The sequence below is a fragment of the Crocodylus porosus genome, unplaced genomic scaffold, assembly GCF_001723895.1.
Source record: "Crocodylus porosus isolate Cpor-Errol unplaced genomic scaffold, CroPor_comp1, whole genome shotgun sequence".
Taxonomy (NCBI): domain Eukaryota; kingdom Metazoa; phylum Chordata; order Crocodylia; family Crocodylidae; genus Crocodylus; species Crocodylus porosus.
Genome location: NW_017728947.1, coordinates 12,677,092 through 12,690,336, shown reverse-complemented (window position 1 = coordinate 12,690,336; position 13,245 = coordinate 12,677,092). Strand labels below are relative to the sequence as shown.

The 13,245-nt window shown below is 39.8% G+C and overlaps 1 protein-coding gene across 4 annotated transcripts in view; it reads right to left on the bottom strand.

Moving 5' to 3' along the window:
* Window positions 1-3,557: 3,557 nt before the first annotated feature.
* Window positions 3,558-13,245, bottom strand: part of TUB (tubby bipartite transcription factor) — a 307,786-nt gene continuing 298,098 nt past the window's right edge. For all 4 annotated transcript variants that reach the window (XM_019552099.1, XM_019552095.1, XM_019552098.1 and 1 more), the window contains 3 exons: window positions 6,979-7,077; window positions 6,700-6,871; window positions 3,558-5,966 (listed from right to left, as the gene is read on the bottom strand). In XM_019552099.1, coding sequence (XP_019407644.1) covers window positions 5,833-5,966; window positions 6,700-6,871; window positions 6,979-7,077 — 405 coding nt within the window. In that variant the 3' untranslated portion in view covers window positions 3,558-5,832. The remainder of the gene's footprint in view (window positions 5,967-6,699; window positions 6,872-6,978; window positions 7,078-13,245) is intronic.

Below are 13,245 nucleotides of genomic sequence, written 5' to 3'. Positions count from 1 at the left end.
AATATGAGCATTTTTGAGTATCAGCTACTGAGCTTTAGTTTATAGGAAACAGTAAAATATTTTGAAATTCTGGTGAAATGTGTAATTTTGCAAACCTTTTCTTTTCTTCCTGTTTATCAGCTATCTAAGATATGAAGACAGTCAGTAAGACAACAAAGAAGTTTCTTTTAAGTGTCTACAGTTTAGGAAATCTAAAATGGGCTTTCATACATGCAGAAGCAAATAGACAAAATGCACCTTCCCTAAGTAGTGCATGGGAGAGGGTTGTGCTGACTAATGCTGATTTGCTAGAGGTAAATTCACGCTGTGTCTCACACATACTCAGAATTTGCAGTTCAAGTGAAGGCCAAAATGAGATGTATAGGAGAATGGTGAACAATTTTTTTTCCCTAAAAACTAGAAAGGTGTCCTACATGGATACTTGATGAGAAGTTGAGAATCAGCCCCTTCTATTAGTATCCAGTGCATTCTGTTCTCCTAAGTGTGGTATCCAAAATAGTCAGAAGAGGTATATTTTACTGGAAGGTACTCACTTCCATTTAAAAATATCCAAAGTATTTTCTTAGCAAGACAGAAACCCATATAGATTTCAGGCCTTGGTAGTACAAAGGGATAGCAGAGGCGGACGCCTTTGTAGAGTTCCACTGGTTGCATCCAAACTAGTGTGCCCACATGGTATGTGGTGGTGCAGACTCATCTGTGGTGCCACACACTGCACATTCAGGTGTTTCCCATGCTACTACCTTGCAGCGCTGGGGGGGGGTTGTGGCTCCAGCCAGGCAGGCTCTGGTTTTGGGCAGCGTGCACTGCCTTCACACGTACCACCGCTTTTTTTCCACGCAGGACCCTGGGATTTCCAGGGTCAAAATAAGCTGCGTGGAAAAAAAGGGGCGGTACATGTGAAGGCAGTGTATGCTGCCCAAAACCAGAGCCTGCCTGGCTGAAGCCACACTCTGGCTGCCAGCCAAACTCCTAGCTGCAGAAGCACTGTGGCTGAAGCTTCCCCGGCCCCCAGGACCTAAGGTAAGACTGCTGGGGTCAGCATACCCCACCCGCAGTAACTTGCCGTCTGCCAAAGTGGCACACCTTCTACCGCTGCTAGTTGTCCCTGGGGAACCAAATGTCTGTGCTTGTCTGGATGCAGCAAATTCAAACCCTCTTTCTGATAACCTCAAATGTCATTGGTACTACTTGTGCCCATCAATACTTCCCAGGATCAGGAAGCAAGACTACTCCATCCTGTTAACATAAACTAAATCAGAAACTAAATGCATTGATATTAATCTAGATTGTTACTTCTTCAGGACAGGGATTGTCTCTTTCTATGCCTATGTATATCTCTAGTTCAGTGGAGTCCCATCCTCACTGGGGAACCTGGACTCTTCGATAAAACAAATAACGGCTAACAAACAAACATCACAAAAAAAATGTTTAGATGGAGGAGAACATAGTGGAAATATTTAAGCAAACTTTTCTGTGCCAAATAGTTAAACTTCTTACAAACTCCTCAGTTTGCAGTGAATGTACAGGGTAAGATTCTTACCAAGAGCAGAATTGAGTCAACACCAAATGCTTCCCTAAATCTTACCCCCAATGTCTATGCTGGTTGAAGCTCTCCGCCAATTCACCCATCAAAAGCTAGTAATGGGCTAGGAGGATGGGATCCAGGGCTTTGGTTCAGTATTATACAGAGAAAACTTGGCATTGTAATTTGGATCCACAATAGGACTGTAACAGGAAAGGGATATGCACATGCACACACGTGTGTGCGCGTGTGTATGTATGCATCTCTCTTCCTTGTACTGCTTGTAGACAAATATTTTACACTTTAATGTGACCTTTTAATTTAGCTTTTCACTTTGTGCATCTCTCTCTATATATATATCCCTGCCAAAGTCCACAGCAGAAGACAAAGTCATCAATATTTAAAATTTAAAACAACATAAAATCAACCTCCAACCAAATAGTCACTGGAGCAAGTAGAGGAAGTATATGACTTGATATAGTTTTTATTTTTGTACTGAAAAGACAAGGTTTAGTCTTTGTTAAAAGTTGATAGGATGGTATTCCAGAGGCTGCTAGTAATAGCATTCTTGCATTAGCAATTCTAATGCAGAGACCTGTGCTACAGGATATTTTGGGAGGAAGATTTTTTGAAAATACTTACTCATGTAAAAATGTATTTTAATTGTGCAGGGCATGACTTAGTATCTCAAAGCCTGTGAAGTCCCCAGATTGAGCTTTGCTTCAAAAGATTCTGCCTACTTAATGAGATGACAAGATTTGGGGAGAAAAGGTTGAGCCATAATATCTTCATATAGAGTAGTCTTTCACCCTGAAAATGTTGCAAAACACTTCACAAACTACAAAAATATGCCATGACTAAAACCATACAAATATGCATTCACCCCAAGGGCAGAAGCTGACAGTCAGGAGGATGAACAAAATATAGTGCTTCGCTTGTCAACAGTGAAGAGCCAAGACTTTGTATAAGGACAGCAGAGGAAATTCTTACAAAAAAAGTGACACCACATTTCAATGAGATATTGGCACGTCACTCCCCTGGGCTCCTTTGACAATCCTAGTTTAAATGTTTATACAGAGCAGAAAGGTCTTAGCATGTAACCCTCACTCTATTATACTATACTACTCTAGTAGTCAGTCAACGGCTGTGGTGGTGCTTATGGCTGTAGTTGTCTCAACATTTTTCCCCTAATATTTGCAATTTTACTTTCTTGGCTGAGGTGCCCAGGATGATAAAAATCTTGGATATAGAAGGCATTCTTCTTCTGGTAAACAATGTCTCCCTTAAAATTCTGGCCCTTCAAAGTTTGGTATTATTCCTATATGGGTCTTTAAGTGTGATGTGTTTTTTTTTCCAGCGTAACTCAACGAACCTGGTATGCTAAAAACATGGAATACAACAGCATAGGCATAACAGCCAGCATCTGTACCCTGGGTGGCAGCGCCAGCAGGGGTGCGCTGGCTGCAGCAGCTCTTTGCTCACCTCCTTTTAGTAGGCTCCTAGAACTGGCATGACTAATTATGCTACTGTACGAGAGGATGTTCTTCTACCTGGATTTGCAGACAGAGGTAAAAGAGTGCTAAATGCCATTTCCTAAAACTATACAACTCACTAGGATGGCCAGGATTAAAGCCCTAAATTCCAACATTTCCCAATATTCAATGGGCGTGTCTACATGAGACACTAACTGTGCATAGTTTAATAACACTGTGCAGTAGTGTGGCGGGCAAAAAACATGCAAATACGCTACTGCACAGTAGTATTAGGCTAATGTGCAGTAAGCATCACGAAAACCCATGCACTGGTGCTACTATGGAATAGCACAAGTTACTGCGTATTGATTTAGCACTTGGTTAACCAAGTACTAAACTTAATGCACAGTAACTACGGCACATTAATGAATGTGTAGGCATGCCCAGTGTTTTCAAAGCCTAAGTCAGTCCAAGTTCTACAAAAGTGAAATCTACCTTTGCAATGGGCTGGACACAGACTCTAGTTATCACTAGAACTAGTAAGTAAACATTAGACATAGTCAGACATAAAAGCCATTTATTTGTTAAAATTCAGAGTCACATAATGGACAGCGGCTGAGAGAGAGGCAGGTGGTATAGAACTCACTGACAAATGCAGAGAATAAGGCACCCACTTGCTGTAGTCTTACATGAGCAAAGTGCTGAATAATGAAAACTGCAAGAAATGGCTCGTTATCATCCACTGTGGGAATGGACAGTACATTCCTCTTAAATTAGGAAATAGTTTCTTATTTTACACTATAATAAGAAATGGGGGGGTTGGCCAAAAAAACAAAGATAAAGGGAAAACTGCCATTTAAACAAAGTATCCGATAGTTGGACCCATCAAGCAAACAGCTGTAAAAACCAGGAGGCTTTTTTCCATTAACTTCACTGACATTTAAAAAGGGTTGCTGATATATTTTTTTTCATTGCTTTCCCTCCCCTACCTCCCAAAAAACAAAGCTGAGGCTTTCAAACAAAGCTGAGTATCAAGATATAATAATCCCACAGCAAGTACATTTGTCTGCTGAAATTTTTTTGCCCCCCACTTTTGGAGACCTGGAGGCAAATGCACAGAATCAAACACATTTCTTTTATTAGTTGAAATCATACCGTCCAAATGGCACAACCTGTCTTCCCGGCCTGTCTCTTGAAGTTATAAAAGGACTGCAGGCTGTGAGACAAGCAGATTTGATCACATTTTCTCATTACATAATCTTTGGTTGTGCAATGTAGAGATCCTATACAGGATAGGAAAAGGGATTGTAATAAGCATAGTATAAAATGTGGCTGTTCCTTTTACATGTTATTCACATTTTTAACGTTCTTTTGATGAACTGTATATAAATCATATTAGTTATGTGTCAGTTTGGGGTACTGTTTTTTGAATGGCACAAAGGACGGGAGAGACTCAATCTCCATTACTCTTAAGGGGGTTTATGCATTGCTCACAGTTAAAGTCTCTGCCTGGATGAAATTTGAAATGTTTAAAATACCAGAAAATCGTGTGCACAGAGCTTATGTTTTGGAACAAAATCTGCTTATATATTCCAGACCCATTAGAAAAGGTGAAACAGAAGAAAATGCTATTTTAAGCTAGTTGAATACCCTGCGTGTATCTATTTTGTACATAATGTACACAATATCTGCCTAGAAGCATGTCGCTCAGTAGCTGGCACTTTGACATTATAAAGTGACATACAGTTTCAATAGGTTTCAAGCATTCTTACAAAGGGAAATAAATATGGAGATTGGTTGTCACCGAACGTTTGACAAAACTCAACCAGCAAAAGTTAAAATCACAAAAGGCCAAACAGATTTAATATAATATCTGCACTTGCTTCCTCTGCCAAATGAACAACTGGTTTAAAATGATGCATCTCTGGGAAGAGACCTTTATCCAACTATGTATATCACTTGACACAAAATATGCATCTGAACTGCTACAGTGATACAAGAATATAGTTTTCAACATGCCAAATTGAGTTTAAAGTTGTGTTCTGCTGGTATTCAGGCTTATACTCATTTTCTGTCATTCCAATACATTTATATTTGAGACAGAAATTAAAAGCATGAAGATGTTAAAACATGAAATGATTCCTTAAAATTCAAGTGACTTGTGCAACATTATTTTGTGCTTTCTACTTCCCTTTTTTCCCCTACTGTAATTAAAATTCACCATGCCCCTTTACATAAATAGTAACAAATCAAGTTCAGTCCAGTACAGGTTTTCTACTCTCAGCCTTGGCTTTGTACTACATGAGATCCTTGCAAATTCAAAAAGTGCATCTTTTCTGGTGATCTTTCTTCTATGTTGGGTGATGTGAAGTTCAAAGTATTCAATGGAATAAATTAATCTTGAGGTATGATTACAGCCTCCAAATGCTTCTTAAATGTAAAAACGATTTTTTTTGCTTTTTTTAAGATAACTTTCTGGATTTAGAAAATGACAGACCACTTCTAATGGTGCTACATGAGCCAAGGTATAGTAGTACATCATGGCACATCTCCGTAACATAACTGAGAATGTTAGAATGGACTTCTATTTACAGAAACTTGATGCCACTTCCAGAAAAATATATAAACAGAAAAAACCCCAATATTTCCTGAATGTCCTGAATTTTTAAAAGATTCACATAATTTTTCTCCACAACAATCCCATGGTCCTTCCAAAAATGTACTTTTCTCTGGCCTGTTTAGCATGAACCCCAAATGTCACCAGCAAGTAGTTGGAATCCTGTTTTCCCTTTGTGGCATACTGCTTCAGCTGTGTGAATACTTTACCACTCTTGTTTATTCACAAGCCAGTTTGCTGTCAAAGCTGGAGAGAGCAATGGCAAATGCTTGTAGTGCACACATTGGATAGTTGTAGTCCATGGTGAATACATCCTCAGCCACACGGCCAAACTGCATGACTATATAGTCAGCTGTAATAAAAGTCATAAAAATTGACAAAACGTTAACTTTTGCTACAGCCACTCCTAAATAAATATGTGCTCAATGCCATCCTGCAGCCCAAATACTAAAGCAAAATGTGGCTCTGGAGCAAATAATGCAGCAGTAACTCATGGAAGTAGTTGAATTGACTGCAGTGGCTTCAGCTCATATGAAGGCAGCTGGAGTGAGGACTGAAACACTGAGGCTCAAGTGGGATTTCCTTTACAATTTTACATGGATAACTAATGGGATCTGTAAAGAGAAACAACATAGTAGGCTGCTAGCAATTTGCCTGTATAAGAATGAAAGTCTCATCCCCATACTACTCCAACAGGTCCTTAGCATACCTTAGTGCAGCCCACAGTGCTGCTACAGTGCTACTGTGAGATCAAATTAGCTTCCACAGCAGTTTACAATCTAGAGGGTAGAAAGGTATATTAAAGCTTCTTTTGCACTTCAGATGCTGCACTAACAGATCTGTAAGAAACTATCAGATCTCCATAGGAGTGTTTTACCCTACTTTGCACCAGTATAGATGAAGAAAAGACAGAGGAGCAGTGAACGAGAGCCCACAATTAAAAACAAACAAACAAACAAACAAATAAAGACTTACTGACTCTTCCATGATTCACTTAGGTAATAAGGGTCTGGACAAGATCACTGACAGTTTGTAGACAAAACAAGTGATATATCTAAGGTTCCAACTTGATGATCTATACTTACGATCATTATCGTGAATAATTTGGAAGTTTTTCACTGAGGCCTGTGTGACTCGACCGTGGAAATTTAAAACATAAGACTGGGTGTCATCATTCCAGACTGGAGTCTTGTTGTGCAGTTCAATGACGCTCTCTGTATTTTTGTTCTGCCATCTTGAGAGAAGTGTTTCATGTTCCTGTACATATCACACATACATACTGCTGTTTAGTACTCTCCGTGAGAAACCCAGTCACAGAGGATTCCTTCAAATAACTATTATTATTGACAGACACTGGGACTTACATTTCGTGGCCTGATAGAAACTCTTTCATGGTCCATATTCATGCCTGGTATGATCACACTCATTTTGCGAGGTCCTTTGAAGCCCAAGACATTTGTTTCCTAAAAAGTATATTACAAAAATATTTGTAATGCTCAATGCATGTTTGGCCTTGGGAACTACCTTCTTTGCCAAAGCAGCAGCCCACAAAATTCATATGTTAAGTCACTCAAAAATGAGATGAATTTTCTGCGTGAAGCAGGGCTGTAAAACACAGTATCTTTGTTTTAAAGTTCTGGCAACAGAAAAAAATAGAAAGTGAACAGTTTGCAATATAAAGCCCTTTGTGAAGAAGCTTCTAGAAGCGCTTACCAAGTACATTAACGCAGGTAAAAAAAACTGATGGTTACAGATGGATGTAAAATAACCAGACTGCTTGAATACTGTTATGTACCACAGTAAAATTAGTTATAACTTCATACTCACTACATTCAGTCACATATTTTAATGAGAATGAAAGATGCAACAGCCACCCAGACCCATTTTAGTCTACAGCCAGCACAAAAGCAAAAGAGGAAGAGCTGCCAATGTAAGCATCTGTCAGTATTGCTTTGATTTGTAAAGTTCTCAGAAATGTCAGGCTTAGAAATGAGAATGCTAAAATAAACAAATATGCTACCATGAAATCAAAGGCAGGGACTGCAGGAAGAGAAAAAGCACACTGGCACCAATTAAATGCCCATGCAATGCATACCACGCTAACTCAAATACGACACACAATACCCCTTTCCCAAAATTTAGCTACTGAAAATTACGTTGCATGTCTTAAGTGAGGAAATGCGGGGAGCAAAGAGCCTGATTCTGCAGAAGCCAAACTGCTCAATCACTCTTTGAGCCAGGTGAGCAGCCAACACAGCCTGCCAGGTCAGCTGAGGGCCCAATCCTGCTGGAGCTGAATTGCCCAGGCCTTCCACATGAGCTGGGAGAGCCTTCAGCTAATCTGGCAGGTACTGCTGGCTGCCCATTCAGCTGTGGTCCAGAAGAGGGGCCAGCTAGTTTGGCTCAGTCATCAGCACCTGCCCTGTCTTACAGCCAGAAGGTTAACAGAGCAGCCACAGATTTTTCCTTCCATCCAACTGCAGCTGCCTGCATTTTCTTGTAAAAATACCATACATACTGGTATGTTCAAGGATTTTTTTTTTCTTCATTCTCCCTTTCAAAAACAAGTTGTCTTATTTGGTGACATGTTCTATGCTGGAAAATATGGGTAAGTTCTTCTACAAAATGTAATTTTGCTATCTAACCAGGTTCTTGTAAGTGTCCACTACCACAGTACTCTCTCAATTACCACCAAAACCAGGAAGCCCAGGGTCCAGATTCTTCTCCACCTATCAAGTGTCTATGTGGACTTAGGCACCTAAGAGTGATTTTATTCCACCTTGTTCATGTCCTTTAATATCCATTAATGCATCTACTTTTGTAACAGAAGTGGATCTTACCCTTAAGACTGAGTTACAAAAAAGTAACAAAGAGGAAGATGACCCATCCTCCAGCTATGCGGGAATTTGAGCAGGGTAGAACATGATCACACTAGGGCCCTGGCCAATGTTAATTTAATTGCATGACTGTGAGATTTTTGGGCTCTGGGGTAAAACTTGTCAGGACCCAATTGCACAACTGCTGGCATCTCAACTTTTAAAGGTGCACTACACACCTCAGCATCAGGGAACCAGTTTCCTAATATCATGCTGCATGACACACCTTTCAACAGGCAAAGAGTGGCTATGTCCCAGCTGTGCCCCTGACTGGTAAGATGGGAGAGGAGGCAGCCCCCAAGTCCAGGACACAGCTACATGCTGCTTGAGAATATGCAGGGAGCAGTCTTCTGTCTGGAACAACATGCTGGCATGTGGGGAGCATGAGATGCGGAACGGCTCCTTGATCTCAGGCTCCTCACCACCTATAGCTCAAATTAAAACAGGCTACACACTTCAAAATTAAAACAGGCTACAAACAAGGCACAAAGAAGAATTCCATTAAAGGTGTTATTGCACAATACATTTCTTGCATGTGTGGCATACAGCATTTTTTTCATGCAATGAACATGTTAATTTCATGATAAATATAATGTCTGCCAAGGGCCTTAGAACCCTTATGTACCTAATAAATGGGATACGCCAAAGAAGTCTAATTTTCTTCTCCCTCTCTTATCACCTTCTTCTGCCTTCACTGAAAGGTAGGGTTGGCAAGCTAACCAATTGACTGGTCAAATATTGTCAACTGACCACTCAATTTATTGTATATTTTTGACTGATGAAAGATTATAGCAATTTTACAAAAAAACCTACATTTTTTTATACTTTTCTTGACAGAAAAGTGATTTTAAATAGTTTTTAACACATTCCTTAACAGAAAATTTGTGCTTTTTCTGTGTATTATTTGGTTCCCTTGGTATAACAATTTTTGACTGATATTTGAACAGTCAATTGATGAAATGTTATTTGTCCACTTTAATGCCCAATGCTACTGAAAGAACTGTAAGAAAGATGTTGGCCTAGTACTCCGTGTTGGCATATCACTGCTCCCATCTACGTCAATGGCAAGTGCTACCTTAAGATCAAATGTTGGGCACACCTAATAATCCTACCCCATGTATGTGGTTTTTTTCCTCAGGTAATAAGCAAAATGAAGTCTATCTATGGGACAGGAAGTGTTTTCATCATGTCACCATACCAGAGAATATTAGGGGGGGGGGAATTCCTTCCAAAGGCACTCCCCACAGAGAGCTATGTTGGAGTATCTAATTGGAGGCACTTGGAAGAGGCAAGATTTTCTGACCATAACCCAAAAACATGTAAGGTGTGTCTAATTGGGCGTAAAAAACTATGGCATGCCCTATCACTAGATATTTTTGACAGTTTAGCATACAATTTCCTTGTGCAGATAATGTCTATGTCATTCTCTAAACCTCCAAGTATTGCTAGAAACAGTCCATGGAATTTGACCTACAGTTTCAACAGGCCTTCAAAAATGTTTCAGCTATGCAAAATGACTCCCATTGAAATCCTGTACAGAAGCAGTTGAGAGTTATGTCTCCAAGAAAACATTTAGTCATGGAAAACTTTTTAATTATTTAAAATATCTATGACATTGTTTTTGCCAGAAAACCAATGGCATCTTTGCAACTGCCAATTTACACCCAATATTTAGATTGAGACACAGATTACAGCGATTGTTGACAGGATATGTGAGCAAGAGAGAACTCAAATAGCAGACAAGCGCCAACTTTTGGGAAGAAACTCATGCTTATTTCACTAATTATTGACAGTTGTGGTTCTCTTGAGCATTTCTCAGCAAGTTACAGTTGCTTTATATTTATATGCAAACCATTGAGACATTGCTTTGGTTAGAGACTTCGTTAAAGCTGCCAGTTAATACCCGTTCTTCATCATTTCACTCCTAACAAGCAGTATTATCTCTCTAAAATTTCAGATATATATTGTTTAGAATTAGTTATAAAAAAATAAATTAATGTGTCTGCTAAATGGAAAGGGAATAGAAGGGGAGGAATGAATTGATTTTGCAGGGTAAATTATACCACTCAATGATTATACCATTAAAGGATTTATGAAAGTGTTTATCAATTGGATGTCATCATTTTGCCAAAAATCAAGTTGCCACATGAAAATTCTGTCCTACATAAATACAGCATATATGAATACAGAAAATAGGGAGGCAAAAGTACTTAAATAAAGCCAGAACAAGCTTTACCTAAACTGAATTTTCCTTATCTGCTCTATCACTACCACAGCCACCCCCCACAAACGCACACAATTTTTGTGCACATGCAAATGTTTTCTGCATATTAAATATTTTCTTGCAGAAATGTAGGGCTGTGGACAGCAATACCTGGGGAACTTGGTAAAATTTTGATTTCACATCAGTGTACCTCAACGCTTTAACACAATACTGATTTATACTCATGCACAGGAGCTCAAATTAAGGATCTGAGCCAGGCACTCAGTTTGCACAGACTGCCATAGCTTCATTGACTAGTACAGAGCTATCATGATTTTCATCAGGTGAGAATATGGCCCCCTCTGTGTGACAGATCATCTGCCCTTTGCCCAACCACTAAACTACTCCTGGGAGATACTGTAATGGTGACTCATACAGGAAACTTGTTCTTAACCCTGGTTTTAAAACACAATATATTAATTATATCACAAGTACTGCATTGTAATAACAACCATCATAAAATCCACTTACTACATGCCCTAGATGCTTGCATACAAACTCTGATTCAGGAGACAGACAGTATCTACTAGATTTTCATGGTTTCACTCTCTTCCTTTCTGGACATTATCCACACAACAGTGACTTCCTCACATATAGTGTGTAGAATAAGATTTGTTTTTGATTTACATACAAAGCCCAAACTTTCCCTAAAATTAAACATGAAGTTATAGTAGCTACCTCTCTGTACGCGGGATTCAGGGCCTGAGGAATGCTGTCTTGGCAAGAGCCATTGAACAAGGCTGGATAAAACCATTTCTTATTAACTATGCTATCAGTTTACAGAATCTGCTGCAGACTAAACTATGTGCTACAACCTGTGTGCTACTGCCTTGTAGCAAAGAATATAGCTAATGACCCACCCTACATCTCATTCTTGTTGTACTTCAGATACTTTTGCAAAAGCACAGCTATTCTGAAATTGGCCATTGGGTGCTGCTGCAGATTTATTAATCAAGTATTCTGCCGTCATGCTATGGTTCTCTCAGATGAGAATACAACTGCATAAGTGTGCTCAGATAAACTCAGTCCTTGCTTTTACTTTAGCCCTGGGTCCTACCCTGGTGAGGAGTTTCACAAGGGATTTCAGCACATTTACCCCACAATTAACAAGCTGTTGCCAGCTTTTGACTTCATTTGTATAACAAGACCTGCAGAGATGATTCAGTACAAATGTCTCCAGATGGGTACTTGATCAGATGAGCCTAGAGGGAGCTGAGTGCACAGGGGTGCTTTTCACATCTTAGACCAGATGTTTAGTCCACATTTTGCATAAGACTGAAATGAAAAATGTCACTTCAAGAAAAAGACATTTGGGGAACATGCTGTGTGGTGTTTTACTATCCTGCGTTTATGCTGCAGCTGCTATTGACAATCTTCACTTTAACAGGCATGGTCATTAATAAATAAAAACAAAATTTCCTTTTGCCCTGGGTGAAATAGAACACTTGCAGATCTACACATTCTTTCTGAATACAGAAAGATCAATTGAACAACATTTTTTCTTGTATGACTGTTTTAAATACACTACTCCAGATATAGGCATGTGAGCAATTTGCCAATTTGTTTAAGCCCCATTCTCCAGAATCATATCCACTGCTTGAACTCAATTGCACTAGTTTTACACATGCAGAAGATAACTCCAAAGTCTACAGTGTAGCATTCATGGGCTTAATGATGACGTTTAAATAGCCTGTGACTTTATGTAAATGGTGTAAGGTCTCAATTTGAATACTTTAAAACTGTACTTTGCCTTGTGTCTATGCTGCATTTTTTGAAGCTTTTTAAGCATTCTACCCTTCTCTCCACCCCCATCCCACCATATAAGAACTCTGAGGTCACCTGACCAGAGGTCAGGTTAAGACATCAGGCAACTTGACTGGAGATGTGGCATGCATGTGCAGAAAGTATCTTTCTTTTGTTTCCTCATGGCTTCCCTGAGAGGCAGTTTGAAACTGGGAGATGGAAAGCTCAGAGATTACAGGCAACCCCTGCTTAGCACTCTTAATTGGTTCCTGAAATACCAAGCGTTAAGCAAAACAAGTGTTAAGTAAAACCGAAAGTATCTGATGATCCAAGATGGTGACTGCAAGTGTTTTTAATGACCCAAGATGGCAACTGTGAGTGTAATAATGGAACTCACTGAACACTAAGTGAAATCCTGAATCACCCACCTGTCTTCTGGCATGGATGCATCCAAAGCATCCACGCCAGAAGACAGGCGGGTGATGCAGGCTGACCTGGACAGGCTCAGCAAATGGGCAGATGAGAACCTGATGGTATTTAACACCAAAAAATGCAAGGTTCTCCACCTTGGGAAAAAAACCTGCACGTGCATGATCCATGCGCATGATCAGAGGTCAGGAAAGCAGACCTTATGATGACAGGCTGAGAGCCATGGGGCTCTTTAGCTTGGAAAAGCGCAGGCTCAGGGGTGATCTGATGGCCAGTTTATCAGGGGTGACCACCAGTATCTGGGGGAACGTTTGTTCACC